Consider the following 23932-nt stretch of genomic DNA (forward strand, 5'->3'; position numbering starts at 1 on the left):
GTATCTGGTGTGACCACCATTTGCCTCACGCAGTGTGTGTGTGTGTGTGTGTGTGTGTATATATTATGTATGTATATATTAGTTTTTTTTTTCTTCTTTTCCTCCTACTTCTTCTACTTTGTATATCTTCTTAAATCTCCTTCCTTCCTTCCCTCCCGCCATCCGTGCTTGTCTGTCTGTCTTCCATCCTGTCTGTCTTCCTTCCTTCCTTCCTCTTTGTCTGTCTGTCTGTCTGTCTGTCTGTCTGTGTACCAGTCTGTCTTCCTTCCTTCCTGTCTGTCTGTCTACCAGTCTGTCTACCTTCCTATCTGTCTGTCTACCTTCCTATGTAGTACCACTCAACTCATAAAGAAGTCATCCACAGACTTTATTTATTATTTTCATCATCCAGATGTTTATTTGCTAGTATGCTTAGTATTGGGTACTGTTGCATGACTGAATTTCAACCTAGCTTAAGGTGCTTGACAGATGGCCTCACAAGTTGTATCACCAAAACTTTTCTGTGGGCTTTCCTGGCAAAGTTTCTAGAATATCATTATGAATTCTGTCAGGATATTTTAGACCAAAGTAACTACCCAAAAGAAAACTTGTTCAGAATTGTGCCTTTTAAAAAAGGTGATTTCTAACTTGGCTCCAAGTCAACACACAAATGCCATCTGTAAGTCATTTTGAGACTGCATTTATGTAGCTTCACCATACAAAATATGATGCACAGATCACAACTTCAACTGCACATGCTAATTTGCTCACTGTATCACACACATGAGACATGAGCTCTGTGGGTGAACATGGGTGAATGTGGTGGATGAGCATGGTACATATAACCTGTGATGGTGAAATTTTTATTTCATTTAGCAGCCATAGGTTTTGGCTCTTCACCACCTGTGCAAACTTTGTATAACTGAAAGCATACAGAGTCCTATATTGATACATCAGTTTACCCATTTTGCTCCTGGACTGATGCTTGGCTCTACCAGGTTATATACCAAGTGAATCTGTTAAGTTTGCACTATTGTCAAAAGTATGAAATCATTTCTATTTCTTTGTGGAAAGCTGGCTCCATCATTGCAAAATGGAAGACATTTGGAACCACCAGGACTCTTTCTAGACCTGGATGATTAGCTAAACCCGGTAACTACTAGAAAGTCCTTGATTAGGGCTCTTGGAGCCCACAGAGATCCCCTCTGGAAGGACACCCAGCTCAAAAATACTTAAGCAATTAGGCTTTAATGGTAGCATGATTGCTACAAGGCACTCCTAAGACATATGGCAGGACCGTAAAAGACTCTTTGAGATTGGAAAAGTTTCTCTGGTCTGATCAGAGAAAAGGTTTACGTTTGGAGTTAAAGAAAAACAACCCTATAGTGAAGCAGAGTGGTGAGAGCATCATGCTATGGTGTGATTTAAAGCAACAGACAATGGGAGAATGGTCTAAATTTAAAGGGGAAGGGTAAATTAAGCCAAATACAGAAACTTGAAGAAAACCTGCTCTAGATTGCAAACAAACTAGAGTGGATTGGGACAAGCCTCTGAATGAAATCCTTTTCTGAGACCATGAAGTGCCATAATCAAAGCGACATAAGATGTTTTTGTGTGGACTGTACAATGTTTACTACTATAATATAGATCTGCTGCGAAAATGTTGAGTATCAGTGTAGGCCTATCATGGGCTGTTTGACTACAATTTTTTGGCCTTGTATTTGATAAGTGCCTTAAGATCATTGTTTAATTTGACGTATATGTGACGAGTAAAATTTCAATTTGACATACACTATATTGCCAAATGTATTCGCTCACCTGCCTTGACTCGCATATGAACTTAAGTGACATCCCATTCCTAATCCATAGGGTTCAATATGACGTTGGTCCACCCTTTGCAGCTATAACAGCTTCAACTGTTCTGGGAAGGCTGTCCACAAGGTTTAGGAGTGTGTTTATGGGGATTTTTGACCATTCTTCCAGAAGCGCATTTGGGAGGTCACACACTGATGTTGGACGAGAAGGCCTGGCTCTCAGTCTCCGCTCTAATTCATCCCAAAGGTGTTCTATCGGGTTGAGGTCAGGACTCTGTGCAGGCCAGTCAAGTTCATCCACACCAGACTCTGTCATCCATGTCTTTATGGACCTTGCTTTGTGCACTGGTGCACAGTCATGTTGGAAGAGGAAGGGGCCAGCTCCAAACTGTTCCCACAAAGTTGGGAGCATGGAATTGTCCAAAATGTCTTGGTATGCTGAAGCATTCAGAGTTCCTTTCACTGGAACTAAGGGGCCAAGCCCAGCTCCTGAAAAACAACCCCACACCATAATCCCCCTTCCACCAAACTTTACACTTGGCACAATGCAGTCAGACAAGTACCGTTCTCCTGGCAACTGCCAAACCCAGACTCGTCCATCAGATTGCCAGATGGAGAAGCACGATTCGTCACTCCAGAGAACGCGTCTCCACTGCTCTAGAGTCCAGTGGCGGCGTGCTTTACACCACTGCATCCGACGCTTTGCATTGCACTTGGTGATGTATGGCTTGGATGCAGCTGCTCGGCCATGGAAACCCATTCCATGAAGCTCTCTGCGCACTGTTCATGAGCTAATCTGAAGGCCACATGAAGTTTGGAGGTCTGTAGCGATTGACTCTGCAGAAAGTTGGCGACCTCTTCGCACTATGCGCCTCAGCATCCGCTGACCCCGCTCCGTCAGTTTACATGGCCTACCACTTCGTGGCTGAGTTGCTGTCGTTCCCAAACACTTCCACGTTCTTATAATACAGTTGACTGGGGAATATTTAGGAGCGAGGAAATTTCACGACTGGATTTGTTGCACAGGTGGCATCCTATCACAGTTCCACGCTGGAATTCACTGAGCTCCTGAGAGCGACCCATTCTTTCACAAATGTTTGTAAAAACAGTCTGCATGCCTAGGTGCTTGATTTTATACACATGTGGCCATGGAAGTGATTGGAACACCTGATTCTGATTATTTGGATGGGTGAGCGAATACTTTTGGCAATAGAGTGTATATTTAGATTGAGCAAATTGTCAAAATGTGTTAATAAAACTGAAACAAAGATTTAAAAGCCTGTACTAGTGAAAAATAATAATGGTAAAAATGTAGCCTTTTATCCTTGTGTGGTTATACAATGAACATATTTATCTTATCTAATAAGAATGTAAAATAAAAAATCTTAAAATACAAAATTTACATAAATGATCAAACTATTAATTTATTTTGACATTATTGATTTTATAATTGCATTTTGCCATTGGCCCGAGCCTAATGCTTTTTTTTTGTTCCATAGTAAACACAGTCTAGGCAGCCACAAGTACGTGCAGAACTGCAGAAAATGGGAGACTGAGATAAAGCTGCAACTCCTTACACACAGCACCATGAAGAGAGACCTTGCCCGAACGGTAACATCACTTTCAAATTTATAGTTGTCTCTTTGTTCTGGCTATCAGGTTTTGATTGAGAAGTACCTGTATTAATGCCCTGCTGACCAGCATTGCTTTTCTTCTTATCCATTGACTAGTGGTGATAATTGTTTTTAGTTGTATATTGTATTCAGTGTTTGTGAAGTCTACAAGGCAGATACATAGATACAAGGCAGATACAAGATGGTGTTGACCAGTATACAGTCTTTCTGGTGTACAAAACAGTTGTCGCAGCATTTTAAAAATGTAGATGTAACATGCAAAAATTAGTTTTCACAGGTATTTTGAGTATTAAAAGTAGCAGCATTTAAGAATATAATGTGCAAAAACTCCAGATTAAGTACAAAGATATGTAGTTCTGTGTGCATGCGTGTCAGTCTATTTCCTGAGTGTTGAGGTGTATATGATAGCTTGAGGGAAGAAACACTTAGTCTAGTTGTGAGCACTTCACTCACACACACACACACACACACTGTTGGCTTTGCGGATGCAGCAGTTGTTGTAAATGTCAATGAAAGGGGGGGGTGGTCACAGATGATCTCAGCTGTCGTCACTATCCACTGAAGGGTCTTGTGGTCCAAGACGGTGCAATTCTCAAACCAGGCAGTGATGTAGCTGCTCAGGATGCTATTGATGGTCCCTCTGTCCGGTTAAGGGGAGGGAGATGGGTTTTCTTTAGCCTTGGTAGAAAGTGGAGATGCTGCTTTGTTTTCTTTTGGATGGAGCTGGTGTTGAGGGACCAGGCAAGGTAAATGCCGAGGAATTTGCTGCTCTTGATCTCCATGAAGGATCCATCAATATTTAACTAAAAATGATTACTGTGCTCTCATTTAGAGACAGGTTGTTGGCTCTACACCAGCTTGTTGGCTGTTCACCTCCTCTCTGTATGCTGACTCATTGTTCTTGCTGATGAGGCTCAGCTCTTCGAACAGGTTCTAAGGGATCTTTGTGTTGAATCCTGAGCTGATGTTTATGAACTTTTTGTTCAAATGTGTCCTTTTAGTTCTGTGTGTGAGGGCCAGATTGATGGTGGTGGCAATGACATAATCTGTGGAGTAGTAATGACAATATGCAAACTGCATGGGGTCCAGAGAGGGTGGCAGCTTGGTTTTGATGTGCCTCCTGCCAAGCCTCTCAAAGCAATTCATGACAGTAGGTGTGAGTGTGCCAGGATGATGCTGAAGACTACTTTGGCACTGGGACAATGGTATTGATGGTCCCTTGAGGCATGTGAAGACAGCTGCTAGCTGGTCTTCACATTTCCTGTGCATTCTGCAGGAATGTTGTCTGGTCCAGCAGTGGGATAACTCTGCAAAGAGTATTCCCTCACGTCTGACATTTGTGACATGCTGCATTTGTGACCTGCAAACATTACTGTGAATGCTGAATCTAAACCATGAATCTGCTGACCACCCCAAATGTGCCATTGTGCCCATTACCCTATTCATTACCATTAATTATCATCACCTTTGGAAGAATGTGCCTTTTTGAGTCATTAGAAAGGTTTGTGAAAGGACATTGCTTTGTATTAGCCGTTGTGGATTAGGCAACATGATACCTTCTGTGCATGAAGTATTGCAGAGATGCGCTCTGATCACAGACTGCTCCGGTGGCTTCACTACATGAAGGATGCCAATGCACAGATCAAATGTTGGTATCTGGCTCTTCAGTTTTGCTTAAGGGATTGCAGATTGTGGAGGGCAGATTGGGGTATTGTTTGAATGTGGTATGGGGTTTGTGGCAGCTGGGGCATGGTTTGATCAGCAGCTGTTGATGGAGAGGGAGGCAGGTAAAAATAGCAGATAACAGGATAGGTCTCTTATTACTGCCAGTCTACTACTTTGAGTCGCTTTGTGCTTTCAGTCACTCCCATAACCGGCAAGAGATATAGCTGGTGGAGCTTGTGTGAGACACATGCACTACCACACTAGGGCTATAACATATTTCAAATATCACAAAATTTGTTTAAATATATATTATAATGCCCCAAAAAAGGGTAATCAAACTTTTATATTATATTCTTTTAATAGAAATTTTCAAAATTTCAAGCACTGGTCTCTTTTTATTCACAATATTACCAGTGGATGAGAATGTAACTGTGTTAGAATGTACAGATATCAAAGTGATGGCATTTTTATGAGCTTTTCTCAAGGGGTCTGCTGATTGTGCCAAATTATATGCAATCATACAAGGTTGTAAGCTTGGTGGTGCTCTGCTTGTCTGTGCCTCCTGTCTGACTTCCTGCTGCCTTTTTTGGGTGGCAAGTCAGTAGGTGAGCCTGAAGTTTTGTTGGTGTGGAGGTGTAAGACAGCTGTTTCTTACAAATTTGACAAACACCCTTATCTTTGACAATAATTTTGCTATCTACAGTGTAGAACCCAAAATACTCCCACATGCTGTTTTTTAGCTCAAATTCCACCTACCTTTCAAGTCCTCCTCTGCACCCATACACACTGGGTTCTTCAACTGCATAATATATTCTTAAATCATTTAAACTGTAAAAGATTATACAACAAAGAATGTTGTGCAATAAAAGACTGTAGATACCTCTTCATTATTCACTTTTTATATTTTTTAGTATAAGTGATAAGTGTATGAAAAATAAAACTATGAGGGTGTCGAAGATCTTAATGAAGAAGTTTATTGCAGCATCGCAGTGACAAAATACATAAAGTACTTTGGGTTCAATGGAGTCAAAAAGAACGCAGGACAAATCCTGCTCAAACGTTTTATACACGGTTTCCGGTGTATAATTTAAATGAGTTTGACTTCAAATGTAAATTAGTGTAAGAACTGACTATCACCCAAATGGCCTGTGTCGTGTGATACTAAATGGTAATCATGGTCATATATACCCTTTGTTCAGTGATGGTCCGTGATGTCTTGTTGCCATTCCCATACTAATAATTGATTGGATTAAGTGTACTAAATTTTTTGTAAGGCTGCTTTGAGCCTATGTAAAAAATACCATACAGATAAACTGAGTTGAATTAAAATACTTTTATACGATATATAAGCCTTTTTGGGAATGAGCACTTTCAGATGTGTACTGTGGAGTGGAATCTGGGTTGAGGCAGTCTGTAGTTTCTTACATAAGTGATGTGCGTAATCAGTTAAATACATTAGTCATCCGTTGCAAGAATATGTATAATAAATGTACTGAAATCTTTGCTATTTGATTCTGAGAAATCTAACTCAACCACAGGATTTGTAACCGAATACCTTCAATATTAAACCAAAATTTTGACTTCCTTGAATTAGTGATATTACACATTTTAATGCAGTCTTTTTTAATGTCATTTATTCTGGGCATGTGTGCCAGCAGGAAGATGATGACTCCTCACCTATTGACTTGGAGAAATACTTAGGTGACATTGAGACACCTTTTAAGAAAACAATCACAAGGTAGGAATGTCTCTTGTTATGGCTCTAATAAAGGGTAGATCAATCAGGAAACATGTTTGAATTTGCCTGTTGTCATGCATTTTCTTTTTAACATCTCATTTTTCTTTTATAGAGAGAGCCTTGCTGAACATTTAGAGGAATATCACAACCAAGTCAACATCTGCCTTCAGAAAGAGGTGCAAGACAAGACACAGGGTTGTATTAAATCTAAATGAGATGATGACTTTTGACTTTTTTTATTTTTCTGTCTAATTAGCGCATTGAGCACAAAGCAGTGGATCGAGTAATCCAAGTGGTTAAAACTCTATGTTATTTGCTGGATGAGGTGGAAACACCAGCCATAACTGATGCTGTGCGAAAACTGAGGCATTTAGTCAACCTTCCTAAAACCTGTTCATCAGAGGTCAGATAATCTAATATTCATTTAATTTGCAGGTGTTCACACAATTCAGTTGTACAACTAAACAGTTTATTTATGGCAGCCTTTTGTTAACAGGGTAATGCCAGGTCAGCATTTTCAACTAATGGTAAGTGAAATACTATTGAATTAATGTAATTGTAGTGTTCTTTATAGTTATTTTGAGTGTGGCAAAAAATGTCATAAAGAAATGCACTGGGTAAGTGGGGAGAGCAGACAAGGTCATGGAATGGTCACAAACCTGAGCAGATTTAACCATTGTAAGAAGCCATTTGGTACATGAATAGATTGAATTTAGTTTTGATCAAGATATTCAGCTATTTGAATAGCCACGTCAATATTTACAATGAACAGCCGAAGCATCACTATTACGTATATGTTTGACTTTCCCCAGTGGAATGCAATCCGAAGACAACAGAGCCTGTTTTCATATAGTTCCATTTCAGCCCAGATCCATTTAGTGGGATGATTAAACTACCGGGATTTAACTACTGGGTTTATTACCTCCACATAAGCCTGGGACACACTCCCTAATGTGCATTTACAAAAACGTTAATGAAACAGAAATCAAAGGTGGACAGATCTTGTGTATATACTGTATAGTGATATTTGCATATCGCTATTTATAGGTTATGCAAGTGCAGTGGAGGAACACCTGAGGGCCCTTACAAGTGCAGTGTATGATTTGGTGAAGCTCTTCCTGTGCTCATTCTGCCTGGACATCCCTGTTCATGTGGACCAAAAACATACAGAAAAGCAAAGAGACAGCAGAGAGGCATCTAGCATCACTGAGCATGTACACTTTATGCTTTTTGCCATACATGGCATTTCTGCTGCATGGGCTAGCAGGTAAGAGTTGTACAGTTCAGTTCAATATCAATTTCATTTTGTTTTCATACCAATCATTATAAGCAGTCAAGAATCTCATTATACAGTATGTAAAACTTATACTAGACTTCTTCAGGAACAGGAATCTAATGGCATCATGGCCACAGGTTCACCCAAACTGGACAATGGAAGATTAGTGGGGGGGAAAAAAATCACCTCATCTTTTACCAGTAATTAACTGTGTAGTTTGGGTGAGCATGTGCCCATGACTGCCTGAGATTCTTGGTTGAGAGAAGTTTAACCCAATGTGGTTTCCTGGTGGTATAGCCTATCCATCTGAAGGTTTAATGTTTTGTGAATGCTGAGATGGTTTTGTGATTATACTTAGTTACTTTTTCTTACTATATTCTTCCTTGCATCTTGTGTGTAAAAATCCCAGGAAGTCAGCAGTTTCTTACATACTGAAACCGTGTGGGCGTTTCTGTTTGTGTGCGCAAACATTTTATCACTCAGTTTGATCTTATTCGATTTGTGTATGGAAGTACTAGACAATTAGGAAACTAATAGGATATATGTTATGAAGATGACTATGCAAGATTTCTTTAAGGCCTCTTGGACATTTAAGGGTTCCTGCCTGCTAAAAGAATTTCCTTTGTGATCTGGAAACAATGTTGTATGGTTCTGAAATAGCTTGCGAGTTTAGCCATGCAAATGACTTATAGGAAATAGCAATTTGCAGCCTCACTATCTACAAACAGTATGTTTAGCTAGCATGTAATGATCTGCAGCCTTTTCTTGAAATAATTTCACATGATCAGTGTCATGTCAGTTATAAAATATATTTATATATAAGAATAATTATATATAAGAAAAATACCACTTGCTTTAACATTGTAAAGTCATACTTCAATGTGGTTAGTTCAACGGGTAGAGCTATTTAGCCTCTATTAGCATTCTTAAAATGAATATACTGATGACTGTATATATTTTTATTACCTTTTACTGTGGCATTTTAATATTGCAATAGCTACTAGTACTTTGATAAGAATTATGCTGTCAAGGTCAAATTAATGGACGAAAATAATGCTAACAACTCTCTACTCTCTGGAATGTTGCACAGGTTGAACCCTGACACTTCTTGTAAATGCTGAGTTGTAGCATGATTCCATTAATTGGGAATTCACATTGCTATCATAAAACCTGTCAATTTACTTCATCTTGATATTATAGAATTGACTCATTGTTCTTGTACATCACACTTCAATGGGTTTCAAATGTAAATTTGAAGACACATGATTGATGTTAAACCATAAAGGTTCATAGGAGCAAACGTGCATCTCTCCCACTTTTTACTTGATTAAATAATGTAAGCAAATGAAAGTGAGTGTTTAAAGGTGCTATGCCATATTAACTCTCAACTAGCTTGAAGTTGGCTACCATTTATATTAACTGATATTTAACATGTAAGGGTGATTCTCATGAAATCTTGGTTTTAAAAATTTAAAACATGAAAACATTAAATTAACTTTTTTTTTTTTTTTTTTAGACATTAGCAACAAAGTCTGGAGTATTTGTGAACATTAATTTAAAAACTTTTACTTACCATTTAACACCTTATTGAACATAATTTCCAAAATAAGTCCTAAAAAAATCTCATTACCGCAACACTGTGAAAACATCAACACTGATAGAAAAGCAAATATATTTTCACAGTTTTAAAAATGCACTTAATGCATTTAATTAATAGTCATGTACTGTTACTTCAAGTTCTGAAATATTTATTTTTAATCTAACAGTTTTTTAAATTTTGACTGATTTCTCTCATTACTGCAACACCATCCACAATTTACAGCCTTTTTTTTTTTTAATATTTTGAAGAAACCTGACATTTTTTCAAAATGATGTGACAAACCTGAAAGAACATAATTTTAAGATTCTGCACATCCATTTAAAATCAAAGTACTATATTTCTATTAATTAAATTAACATCTAATAAACATGAGTTTTGGTAATGATATATTGGTTTCGGTAATGAGGTTAATTATTTCGGTATTGTTAACTATACTAGTCTGAGATTTATACTGAGACTTGTATACTAGTCTGAGATAATGCAGAAAAACATTTTTTGTACAATATTTGCACAATCACGCATTCAAGTTCAAAACTTGAGTTTTATTGTGTAGTGCTTCAAAACTACAAAAGCCAAAAAAAAAAAAAAAATTAAGAATAACATTAAAACAGGAATAAACAGGACAACATTTCAACGTTTACCTAAAAAACACGAACCATTTTACTATGGCACTAAAAAATAACTGACCGCTGTCTTTTTTTTCTTTTTCTGTTGCTTGTTAGTCAGCTCTTCAGTTTTCTTTATTTTGCCAGTTTTTGATTTCTGGAAGCAGAAAGAAAGCATTACATTAAATTAGTCTCATAACATGGGGGGAAAAAGGTTTTATGTATACATAATCATATAGTATAGATTTGATGCTTTGTGTGTGTGTGTGTGTTCTATACTGGGACTGAAATTGTGGGGTGGGGTAGAGCTTAATTTTAATCTTTGAAATGAATTGAAAAGTAAAGTAAACAAGAAAATAAAAAATCATACAAATTACAAACAGAAGAACAAATAACTTAATTTATTTATTATGTAATTAAATTACTAAATTATAACAAAATTGTGCAGCAAATTTATTAGGCTGCTGTCACATTAAGAATCACACGACCTAAATGCCTTAGTATGGCAGGAATTTCCCACAGTATGAACAGTACACTCAGTCCAGCACCAAAGTCACTGTTATAGTAAAGGTTGTGTGTGTGTGTGTGTGTGTGTGTATACTCTCATGTACATTTCCTAACACTGTAGGGTGTTTATTGCTAATTACACCTGCTGTAACATCTCCAAACCTAACCTCTCTCTCTCTCTCTCTCTCCCCTAAACTCCCTCTTCTGTACTCCTCCAGCAGTTCTGGGTTTCTGTAGAATTTTTCCCTGAACTTTGTCACCCTGACCTTTGCTAAAAGCCTTTTTTTCCACACTTGCTGATTGTCTACAATGAAACAAATCATAAAGCAAAATATCAACCACAACTGGAATAGTTGTGCAAAAAAATATTTACCACAACTGGCCTTAAATGGTTGCGGTGTATGAGAATGGTGTTGTGGAGGATGAGGTGCTTCAGGTTGTTTTGCTAACAATAGAGAAGCCATGATGGCTTTACTAATTTTTTCTCAGTGCATATAATAAGACCTCCATAAAGTACATTTTCATAAAAAAAAAAAAAAAACCTCTAAACTCTCAATTTTTGAAATGTAGAAAACTTCCTGTTTCGGTAATGATAATCAAAAAGTCGTGTTAACATTCTGACAATAGAATATTTAACATTTAAATGGAAAGATATAAAAAGATGATCTTACCTGGTCACCATCTTGTAGTAACTGTCCCATGTGCTCCATCACTCATAATCAAACTTTATTTACATTCTATATGTGTGTTTAAACAGTCCTCAAATGTGTTGCAGAGGATGAGAATATCAGGCATGGACACATCATTTTCCTACTTTTTTTCATTATTATTATACATGAATATTCAGTAAAAAAAAATTTCTGTCATCTAGAATAATCTAGTAGAACATCCATTTATTTTTTTTCTACATTTTTTTTGTTAATTTGTTTAAATTAAATCATAACACACATTCAGACATAGCCGGACGTGTTGCGGTAATGAGATTTTCAGCAGAAAATGCAGTAAAATAGAAAAATAATTCATTCTCGTGTTGAAATTACACATTGTGCAAGGTAGAGAACAGTATTGTCTTTATTCAGATGCTTTGTGTACTAAATTACACATTTTATATTTAAAATCATTAGTGCCGTGGTGTTTCAATGGTTTCGTGAGAATCACCCAGAAACTGTATCATATCATTGTCACACTGACTGACTGACAGCTAATATTTGCTAGTTAGCTGTTATGTTAATTTTTTTTTATTATTAATCGTGTTAATAATAAAAATTTATTAATCGTGATGATTTATTGTTTATATATTTAACTTAAAATTCAGATTTGGTTCTTTTCCTATTTTGCTGACATTTGAATTTGTACTAAAGCCAGTCACTAGAGGGCCTCAAACATTTTGCCTTTTGAAATCCTTGTTCTCAGGTTCACCCATATACTGTATTGTCACTGTTGTCCACACACAGATGCTCATACACTTGTGTGCACTCATTCTCTTCTGCAGCCAGATTATTGCAGGTTTTTGCTTTTCTTTTTTTCCCCGTCTTTTCAGTTACATTTTATTTGTTGTTTATGTAGACCATACCATTGTAACAGGGGTTTGTAAACATTCCATATCCAGTCTGTGTGTTTCAAAATATAATATGTATTAATAGGTTATAACATTTTATTGCATAGCCGTTTATGATAAACTCAACAATGACGTGACTGTTAAAATTAAGGCATTAGCATTCTTTCATTATATTTCATGGTTTTACTCTGTCTTTATCAGCTTGTAGATTGATGCATTTTAGGTCTCTCTTTATGTTCAGGAGTATCATTTTGTTTTTGTTTTTTTTTTGTGTTTTTTTTAATTTATTTATTTATTTATTTTTACTGTTTCTAAAGTTATGAAAAATACTACATGATGTGTGCTCTTATGCACAATGACAAGAATCTTTTGAAGCCTGTCAAGTCCAAGAAAGTTGGGATATACAAGAGCTTTTTCTATCACATCAAATGGGATGAGCTGTGAGTGATTTGGTTTTTAAAAAAATTATTTTTGCCAAATTTTCCTAACCACTGGATTGTGACACATAAGAACAGTAATACTGATTAATCTTGGTGCCTTTTCATTATTCAGGATAAACTTTCCCATCTCTGTTGCCTTGTTACCTCTGGAGACCATTTTGAGCCTCTCTCTCTATGGAGTTCTCAACCAGAATTCCAGCAACTCTCCTGATTCCAACAAACTGCACAAGGGGCCAGAACTGTTAGGCAAAGTCACCATGCCACTCTTTGACTTCAGGCGGTAAGGCATGAAACAAGTGTTCTTGAATCTTTCATGCTGGTTTATTGTGTGTAATATGTCTTAAAGGTTATAGTTATGGGTCCTCAGCAATGTCTGTAAACAAACAAATAATCTCAGGTGATAAGAGATTTCAAGACAACCTCTGAATCCCAGTGGGAAAGCATACTACATACAGGGGTTGGACAATGAAACCTGGTTTTAGACCACAATAATTTATTATAAAGCAGAGCCTTGTTTTGTCTTGGGAATGACATATACAAGTCCTTCACAGTGGCCAGAGGGATTTTGAGCCATTCTTCTTGCAGAAGAGTGGCCAGGTCATTATTTGATACTTGGGAGAAAAACTTTTTCTGACATCCTCCTCCAAAACACCTAAAAGTGGTTCAATAATATTAAAAATCTGGTGATATTCGAGTGTTCAACGTCACTTTCATGATCATCCTGATACATTGCAACACCTTCAGGGTTCAGTGTTTGAACCACTAAGTGCAAACGGCCCTCTACAGTAGTTCAGTAATCTTAGGCAGTGACCGTTTCCCTGTTGGATGCATTTTGTCCTTTGTGGTGGTATGCCAAAATTACCTTGGATACCCTGGCTCTCGATACACCACAAGGACTTGCTATCCTAGTCAGCGAGACATAAACCAACAATTTGTCCTCTTTTAGCTCTGATATGTCTGGGTTCCAGTATTTTATGTATATCTCTACTAGTGCTCTGCTAATTCAAACTTCACACTCCGCTCTCAAACTTGTTCAACATAAAATCTAAGAAGATTAGCCACCAGGCTGTGTATATATAGATGAATCCCCCACCATTATATTGGCCAGTGTTTCACTTAATTTTCTAGCCTGTGTACTTTCATGATAATTAAGGGAGTGAGTAGCAGCCAGGGTTTACTAATGAAATGCACAAGATTAGTTAACCATCAAGAAGTTTGACTGCTTCTATAAAAGCAGAATTTTTGATGGCTTGGTATTCATAGGCATTTGTCAAGAAAAAAAAAGGAAGGCAGCCATGACCTACAGAGAGAGAACTACTTCACGTTTATGTACAAGCCTGTACATATGTATGGCAGTATATGAGCTACTATGGTGTTGCCAATTAAACAAACCACAACATTTCTGGAAAGTATTCTTTGAACTGATGAGTCCAAGGTAGAGATGTTTAGTCATTGTTAACAGATGTACTATACTGATCCAATCAATTCTTGTTACAGCTTGTTAGGTTACAAGAGACAACAAATTCTTCTTCTTCTTCTTCTTCTTCTTCTGCTCCCCCCCCTTCAGGGGTCACCACAGCGAATCGTCTCTCTCCACCTATCCCTATCTTCCGCATCCTCAACACTTGCACTGACTAGCTTCATATCCTCATTTATTACATAACAAACACAAAAATATAAAATGTAAAATTTTATATACACTGCTCAAAAAAAATTGAAGGAACACTTGGAAAATGCATCTGAATGGGGGCAAATATCATGCTGGATATCTATACTGATATGGACTGGGTAATGTGTTAGAAACAAAAGGATGCCACATTGTTTCAACCTACAGATGGCTGTATTCAAAGACACCTAGAAAATCAAAGTGAAAAAATTATGCAGCAGGCTAGTCCATTTTGCTGAAATTTAATTGCAGCAACTCAAAATGGTACTCAGTAGTTTGTATGGCCCCCACGTGGTTTGTATTTTGTAGGGCTCTGGCAGTGCTCATCCTGTTCCTCCTTGCACAAAGCAGTAGATACCAGTCCTGCTGATGGATTAAGGACCTTCTATGGCCCTGTCCAGCTCTCCTAGAATGACTGCCTTTATTCTGGAATCTCCTCCATGCTCTTGAGACTCTGCTGGGAGACACAGCAAACCTTCTGGCAATGGCACGTATTGATGTGCTATCCTGGAGGAGTTAGACTACCTGTGCAACCTCTGAAGGGTCCAGGTATTGCCTCATGCTACCAGTAGTGACACTGACCCTAGCCAAAAACAGTCAGAAAAGATGAGTAGGGGGAAGAAAATGTCAGTGGCCTCCACCTGTAAAATCATTCCTGTTTTGGGGGTCATCTCATTGTTGCCTATCTAGTGCACATGTTAATCTCATTAACACCAAAGCAGCTGAAACTGAACATTTTGTCCTGTGTTGATGTTTTAGAAGGAGGAAAAATGGGCAAGTGTAAGGATTTGTGCGAGTTTCACAAGGGCCAAATTGTGATGGAGAGATGGTTGGATCAGAGTATCTCCAAAACTGCAGCTCTTGTGGGGTGTTCCCAGTCTGCAGTAGTCAGTATCTATCAAAAGTGCTCCAAGGAATTAACAGTGGTGGACCGATGACAGTGCCATGGGTGGCCAAGGCTAATTGATACAAATGGGGAGCGAAAGTTAGCCTGCGTGGTTCGAGCCAACAAACAAGAGACTGTTGCTCAAATTCCTGAAGAAGTTAATGCTGGTTCTGGTAGAAAGGTGTCAGAATACACAGTGCATCACAGTTTGTTGTGTATGGCGCTGCATAGCCGCAGACCAGTCAGGATGCCCTTGCTGACCCCTGTGCACCAACAGTGCCAACAAAACAAAAATGGTTCAGGAATGGTTTGATTAGTGCAATGACAAGTTTGAGGTGTTAACTTTGCCTTCAGATTCCCCGGATCACAGTCCAATCGAGCATGGTGGACAAATTAGTCTGATCCACAGAGGCCTCGCCTCGCAACTTAAAGAATTTAAAGGATCTGCTGCTAACATTGTGGTGCCAGATACCACAGCACCCCTTCAGGGATCTAGTGGAGTCCATGCCTGGACAGGTCAGGACTGTTTTGGCAGCAAAAGAGGGACCAACACAATATTAGGCAGGTGGCCATACATAATTTTATATTTTATGTATGCACTGTCTAAATATATACACAAAAATATAAGACTAAGAAGAAAAGAAAATCTTAAGTATAGAATTCAATAAATTAAAAGTAACATAGCAGTGCGGATATCAAGCACAGTTGTGGATTTAACCATATTTAGGTCAGTGTTTACATCACAGTACACTGGCAGTAGATAATAAATATGAAGTACCTTGAGAGTCTACCTTGAGTGTTAATGGTTATAGTAGTGTCGTGTGAGTGTTGTCACCTGTCAAACACAGTTGAACTATCATACAATGTTATTGCGAATGGTATAAATGACCTCCTGTAACGTTCTCTGTGACAACAAATCTGAACGAGTCTTTTGGAGAATGAGCTACGTTGACTGTAACAAGTGGGTAGTAATGAATTACATTTACTACTTTACATTTACTTGAGTAAATTTTTTGGGTAACTTGTACTTTTAGAGTATATTTAAATATGTGTACTTTTACTCTTACTCGGACATTTTTAGTAAAAAAATTTTTACTTTTACTTCGCTACATTTGGCGGCGTTCCTCTGTTACTGTCAAATGTTAATAATTAATGAGATTTTTAAAATAATTAGTCTATATGGCTTGTTTGCAAGTATCGCAAGATGTCGAGAGGCTGCTTTGCGAGAGGCTGTTACGGATCTCCCACTTACGTTTAGCGCGTTTAGAGGAAGATGATGGCTGAAGCAGAGGAAGATGTGTGCGAGTTAACGGAGGCAGATCACCCATGGCCTCAAGTTCAGTTTATGTTTTCGCTCCAAGATGTCAAAAAGAATAGTTTCATAATGCGATGCATGCTGTGTTCACCAAAACCAACTGACATCGCAGAGTCCAAGAATTCCAGCTCCAACCTGAAAAAACACGGAGCAGTAAGTGTTACAGCAAGGCCTATTTGAACCCTATTAATGGTCATTTGGTAACTATGGACACACTGACCTTATTTTAATACCAGATTTCTCACACTGTCTGAATGTTTTTCTTCATATGCCCTCTCGTGCAAGCGATGACCAATATCTTGTAAACCCTACAAACAACACAGGTTCATGAACAAACGTTCATTCTAAACATCTGCACAATTTCACACCCATTTTCCACAAAACTACATCAACTGAACAGCACACATGACGTCATGCATTTATACACAAATATGGACACCTAAACAAAGTGTAGAACATACATACAAAATAAAAACGGGATTGTATTTTATTCCTAAAGAATGCATGTACTTATAAAATGCACATATTATTATTTCATCAGAGGGTTCACCAAACAAGCTTAAGGTTTATGCAGAACTAATCAAGTCGAAAACCGAGGATCAGTCCACAGTAAAATTCTGTAAAACTGATTGTTCAAGAAAGAACATATGACAAAATAAACATTCACATACTGAAGGGCAAACACACATAAACAAGTTCATACACAAACATAAACACACACACTCTGCACACGCATCTTCTCTTTTGTTCTCTATTAGCTTGTTTAAATGCAGATGCTGACAAGTTTGTGTTGTGAATGTGAAAATAAAGACAGAGTTAACTGTTAGAAAAACACCTGGGTGTGTTTGAGATTTTATTGCAAATGACAGGTCATGTAATGTTAATGTGCCCGTCACTGGACTGAGATGTGGCCTTCACTAGACTGAGATAGGCTACTTTACTTCAACCTGTGTTTTATATAAGCAGAACATAGAGACTTTCAAGGAGAGGTATGTGAAAGCTCTCCAAGTAGTTTGAAATTCTGAGTTTTCGCTTCATATCGATCAGATCAGAAGTAACTAGCTACTTGAGTAGTTTTTTCCTTGGATACTTTTTTACTCTTACTCAAGTAACTATTAAGATTGTTACTTTTACTTGAGTAAATATTTCTGTAAGTACTTGTACTTTTACTTGAGTACAGATTTTGGATACTCGACCCACCTCTGCTCTGTAGTGTATTGTAGAGTGGGTGAGATGATTGAGAGTAGTTTATTCAGTGACCTCTTGTTCCTCACTGACTCAAATGTCTCCAGTTTTTGTCCAATGATGGATCCAGCCTTGCGAATTAGCATGTTAATCCTGCTGGCGTCCCTGGCACTGATGCTGCCCCCCAGCAGACCACAAAACAGTAAATGGCTCTCGCCACCACAGACTGGTAGAAGATCTCCAGCATCTTGTTACAAACATTGAAAGATCTTAACTTCCTCAGAAAATAGTCTGCTCATTCCGCTCTTGTATGCAGCGACAGTGTGGGTCTTCTAGTCTAGTCTATGTGATTTAAGTGTGCACTCAAATACTTGTAGTTGTCAACCATGCCAACGCGCATGATGGTTGTGGGCTCAAAGTTTTAGTCCTCCTAAAGTCCATCACCGTCTCCTCAGATTCCTGTCATCTATAATACACCCCACTACTGCAGTGTCATCAGAAAACTTTAGCAGGTGGCATGATTCAGAGTACTGAAAGTCCGAGGTATATAGAGTGAACAAAAGTGGAGACAGGACTGTCCCCTGAGGTGCTCCTGTGTTACTGGCCACTGTGTCAAACAGGGAGGCCCCCTAGCTGAGAGTTAGTCAGCAATCCAGGAGATGCTGATTCAGCTGAAACCCATTCTAAGTAGCTTCTCACTCAGCAGGAATGGTTGGATGGTGTTGAAAAAAAAAACAAAAAAAAAAACATGATCCTCACAGTACCACCGCTGCCATCCAGGTAGAAGTGAGCACGCTGCAGCAAATAGATGACTGCATCGCTGACACCCACATGAGGCCGGTAAGCAAACCGGAGTGGGTCCAGTGCAGGTTTCACCTGTGGGACCAGGTAAGCTAAAACTATTCTCTCCACCTTAATGACATGCGACAGGTCTGTAATCTCTGAGGCCAGATGGGGTGGCTTTCTTAGATATCGGTACTAGACAAGATGTTTTCCATAGCACCGGAACCCTTTGCTGCATCAGACTTAGGTTGTAGGTGTACTTCAAGATACCAGACAGCCGAGTAATGCAGGACTTAAGAACCCTGGGACTAAAACCATCAGGGCCTCCAGCCTTGCTTTGATCAAGTCTCTCCAGCTGTCTTCCTACTTGGTTGGCAGTCACAATCAAGTAGGAGGATGTGGTCGGTTCAGTGGATGTAGGATGTAGGTTCCTGTGTGGGATGGCCCAGCAGGGGATCCTGTGCTGAACCTGTTACACATTTCAATTTGTTGGCTCTGTCCAAGTTGCACCTCTGCTTTATATTGAAGCCTGTGATCTGCCTCATGCCCATCAAAATATCCTTAATGTTGTTTTTCTCTTATGCACAGTGCTATGTTTGTAGAAATCCAAACACAGCATATCACCACAAATTCTTCATACCAACTGTCGTGTGTGGTGGTGGAGGAGGAGGGTTGATGATTTGGGCTTGTTTTGAAGACACAGGACCTGGGACACTTTTAGTCATCAAGGCCATTTGTCCAGCAGCTTAAGTTGGGCTATAATTGGGCCACACAACAGGACCATGATCCTAAGCACACCAGCAAATTGTAATCTTAATAGCTTAATAAGAAAAAATATATCTACGTGTTAAAATGGCCAAAGTCAACGTCCAGACCTCAATTACTTTCAGATGCTGTGGTGTGATCTTAAGAGAGCTGTGCTTAAATGAATGCCCTCAAACATCAATGAACTGTAGCAATGTTGGAAAAATGAGTGGGCCAAAATACCTCAAAAACAATGTCAGACTATTACAGAAAACATTTTTAAAAAGGTGGATGTCTAGATGTACTTTTTAATGGTTTTTCTATGTTGGTTCACCTTTTGACAGCAATGACAACATATTGAAATCTTTTTTTGTGTGTTTGTTTGTTTGTTTGTTTTTTGTTTTTAATCTGTAATCATTTGTTTGTTTATAGAAGCTTGTGAGGACTACACAATAATGTAGACCCTGACAAGTAAACACATAGAATTGCACATGGGTGTACTTTGGTATGCCCATGACTATATTCACTTTATTTATGTAGTATTTAATGTGTGCTTTCTGTGTGCAGCATGTTCTTGACAATAGAAGTTTCCTGTATTTATCAGCATTTAAGCTTTCTTTTGTTTAAACATTGAACATTGTGCCAGAGTTAGATGTTAATTAATAACTAAAATGCAGCCGTTTGGTATACTGTAGGGTGTTTGCTAAAGGCATAAAGCTGCTGAGTTTCTGGACGTCTCCTCCATTCCCCTTACCTGGACCTGTAGGAAAGAATAAGGACCTGGAGGAAAGAATCATATTGCAGGTATATCTCTGTCATTTTTCTTTATGGCATGTTAAAATATACTAATTTCTTTAAGTACTGTAAAGTTTTAAAATAATTTAAATAATATAACTGTTTAACTTCTCCAGATAGAGTTACCCAGTCCGCAAGTGGATGTACTGTACATAAGTCCTCCAGAAATGCCTTTCCTAGACCATCAATCTGTAGAAATGGCTGATCCAGACATCCGTAGGAGGCTTGAAAAGCTTTGTGCACTGGCAGCTTCTTCCAGGTATATAAATACTTGGAGTGTTTAGTATTTTGTGCATAAATGTAGAATTAGGGTCCAAACACCAAGGGTGTGACCAACTCATGAAACCAGGCACACACTTCATAAATGCTTGTCATCAAGGTCTTGAAAAGATTGTGCTCATGCATCAACCCTGGTTCTCAATTGTGTACACAAAATTTTAAGTACTCCTCATAGGGAATACATCAGATTCAAACCAAATTTGGTGCACCTGATAAGATACTCATGATGCAAAACTGTGATATAATTTTATTTATATCTTCAATGCAATATTTTAAAACAAATTTAAACAAATTTAAATTTAATATTTAAAACAAATTTAATATTTAAAGCAAATTTGGTCAGAATGACACATTCGTGGTAATTTGTAAGTCAGTTTTTGATGTTTTAAATTGTATAGCCGTTTTGTTGAATTGATGGGGCTTATGCACATAGTTATAGCAATATTAATTATTTTTATTTCATTAATTTCTGTCCTGCCAGCAATTAATCTTGCTATGTATATAAATAAAATTATCACTTAAACTTGATTTAGTACTCATCTAATAAATGCTAGTGAATTTAATTACTTAGAACATGAACCTGTTTTCTTGATCACTTACAAACATTATTTAATAATTAAAGACCTCTGTAACTGTCCTTTTTTTTTCTTTTTTTTTTTTGAAAAAGTTATTGGAATAGTAGAGTACATTCAGTTGAATGATTATATTAATGTAAACTATTTTAAAGAAATTTTAGTTGGGCTTCTGTTCAAGCATCAGAGCACACAAAACAGCAATTGTTTTAAATCTTCTGAGAGTAAACAGAGACTTTGGTAACCTATTTTGTTCTGATTTCACAAGAGTTAAGTGCTAGTTTTCATGGCTGTGACCATGTTGCACTAGACATTTACAGTATACCACTAAACATCATACAGTAACCTGTGGGGTCAAGTATTGATTCTTGGGCCTTTTGCTTTTCAGCTTTTCTGTGCTTCCACTTCCTGGCATAATTAAGAAACATAACTTTGGTCAAAACCAGTAGGTAGATAAAATCCATTATTATATCTCAAAAGTCCTGAACATACTTTCCTGGTGCTGAAAGACACTTAATCACTCAGCACATGCACACTTATTTTTTTTTATTTTTTATTTTTTTTTAAAGAAACTGCGGGGCTAGATTACTCTGTTGCTGGGTTTCTGAACACCCAGTGTGAACATCTTCAATTTGATGCTAGACAACTTGGCCTCCCTGCGTTTCCTTTGTCACTACCTAGTTTGCAATGACACTGCCAGTATAATAAAACTGATTTTTAAATGTATTTATTCATTATTTTTTAATGTTTTCTTAAAGAATATTGGGACACGTGCCTATTCACTTGCAGGGTGAACCATATAAGTTTACTGTTTTATATGATTGGAATTTTGTAAAGCACAAGATGTATATACACAGTGCTGCTTGAAAGTTTGTGAACCCCTTGAGCTGTTCAGAGCGTTCTGTTGTTTTACCTTGGTTTTCTTATTTTATCATCACGTGCTTTTTATAAATTAAATGTCAGATGTATGTTGATCTATTGCATATATCAATTGTTTAGAGGGAATTTTGCAAGTAGCCAAAAAACTAGATGAAAGATTGAATTATTGTATGTGCAAAAGTAAGTAAAGCCTTTTATTTAGTAGCTTGTGGCACCTCCTTTTGCAGCCATAACCAAACGTCTTCTGTAACCACTGACCAGTCTCTCACATCTGTCTTTGGGGATTTTTGCAGAACTTAGCCAGTTGAGAGAGGTTGGAAGGACATCTGGCATGTACCGCCTGCTTCAGGTCTAGCCACAACATTTCAATTGGATTGAGATCCGGACTCTGACTAGGCTAATCAAGAGTGTGAAACTTCTTTATTTTAAGCCATTCCATAGTGGATTTGCTTGAATGCTTAGGGTCGCCTTGTTGCATCACGCCCAGCTTCAGCTCTCTGACTGATGGCAGGAGATTCTCTTCAAGAATTTGTTAATGGGTCTGAGAATTCAATTTTATGTATATTCAATTTTTTATAATAATATGGAGTCGCCCTGCCCCGGAGGCAGAAAAACGGCCCCAGACCTTCACAATTCCACCACCATGCTGCACTGTTGGGAGGAGGTTCTTTTCCTGGAATTCAGTGTTGGCTTTTCTCCAAACATGGAGGCTTTGATTATGACCAAATATATCTATTGGACTCCTCTGTCCAAAGAATGGACTTCCAAAAAGCCTCTGGTTTGTCCAAATGCTTTCTGACAAAGTTGAAATGGACAGCTTTGTTCTTTTTTGAGAGCAGAGGCTTCTTTCTAGCAACCCTCCCATAAATGTCATGTCTGTTCAATTTTCGTCTGATTGTAGACACATGTACATTTACCCCAGATGCTGCCAGAGAGGTCTGCAACTCTCTTGAAGTGATGTGTGGGTTGGCCTTAACCTCATTTTTCTGGTGCTTCTTGATGATAGTTTTGATGGGCGTCCACTACTAGGCAGAGTTATGGTCATGTTGAATGCCCTCCATTTGGAGATGATTTGTCTTACAGTGGATAGATGGAGTTGGTCTTATAGACTTCCCCAGACTAATGGGCTGTCACCACCTTCTTCCTGATATCCTCAGATATCTCCTTTCCTCTGGGCATTGTTTGACTCCTTGGCACTACAGTGGTTTGGTTGGTTTCCTCTCTCTTTTAATCAGTGTTGCCCAACCACTTTCCTAAGGATGTCTAATTTGATTGGTCTGCACCCAAACTTGTTTTACCTGAATCTGTTACCTACTTGACTTTACCAATAATTCAATCTTTCATATATTTTTTGGCTGCTTGGAAAATTCCCTCTAAACAAACATATGCAATTGATCAATATACATCTGACATTTAATTTATAAAAAGCAGGTGATGATAAAATAAGAAAATCAAGGTAAAACAACAGAAAACTCTGAACAGCCCAAGGGGTTCACAAACTTTCAGGTAGCACTGTATATATATATACTGTGTGTGTCATTTTATATAAAAAGATAATGTATAAAATTATTTTTTATATTTATTTTTTATTATTATTCTTATAATTATTGTTACTGTTGATATTCTCTTGCAGACTGACACAGGGAGACATGCAGCTGCTTTGGGACCAGCGGTACTATTGTCACAGATATGAACACAGTCTTCCCAAGATCTTAGCCAGTGTACCCAGCTGGGACTGGACTAGCATACCAGAAATCCACATGCTGCTACATAATTGGCCCCCACTGTCTCCTGTCTGTGCCTTAGAGTTGCTAGATTCAAAGTATGTACCTCTTAAGGGTGTAATAAAATTTCATTATTTTTTGTACTTGTATCTGTCTATTTAGTGCTCAGAGTATTCCTATACAGTTTTTTAGATTTCATTAAAATGGAAAAATGGAAGTTGGCATTGGTTGTTTTAGAGTTCACTTGACACCTTCCCTTATGTAACCTTTACCACATAAAAAGAAATT

General features: G+C 38.0%; 1 protein-coding gene across 5 annotated transcripts in view; it reads left to right on the forward strand.

The window, feature by feature from the left end:
* pik3c2a (phosphatidylinositol-4-phosphate 3-kinase, catalytic subunit type 2 alpha) overlaps positions 1–23932 on the forward strand; it is an 83228-nt gene that overhangs the window by 33332 nt on the left and 25964 nt on the right. For 4 of the 5 annotated variants that reach the window (XM_058388042.1, XM_058388039.1, XM_058388041.1 and 1 more), the window contains exons 6-16: positions 3293–3404; positions 6748–6830; positions 6943–7006; positions 7087–7233; positions 7327–7357; positions 7878–8097; positions 12694–12816; positions 12929–13096; positions 20091–20199; positions 20307–20449; positions 23554–23742. In XM_058388042.1, the coding sequence (XP_058244025.1) occupies positions 3293–3404; positions 6748–6830; positions 6943–7006; positions 7087–7233; positions 7327–7357; positions 7878–8097; positions 12694–12816; positions 12929–13096; positions 20091–20199; positions 20307–20449; positions 23554–23742 (1389 nt within the window). The remainder of the gene's footprint in view (positions 1–3292; positions 3405–6747; positions 6831–6942; positions 7007–7086; positions 7234–7326; positions 7358–7877; positions 8098–12693; positions 12817–12928; positions 13097–20090; positions 20200–20306; positions 20450–23553; positions 23743–23932) is intronic. The other variant, XM_058388040.1, reaches the window with a different exon arrangement.

The sequence above is a fragment of the Hemibagrus wyckioides genome, linkage group LG04 (genome assembly GCF_019097595.1).
Source record: "Hemibagrus wyckioides isolate EC202008001 linkage group LG04, SWU_Hwy_1.0, whole genome shotgun sequence".
Lineage (NCBI taxonomy): Eukaryota > Metazoa > Chordata > Actinopteri > Siluriformes > Bagridae > Hemibagrus > Hemibagrus wyckioides.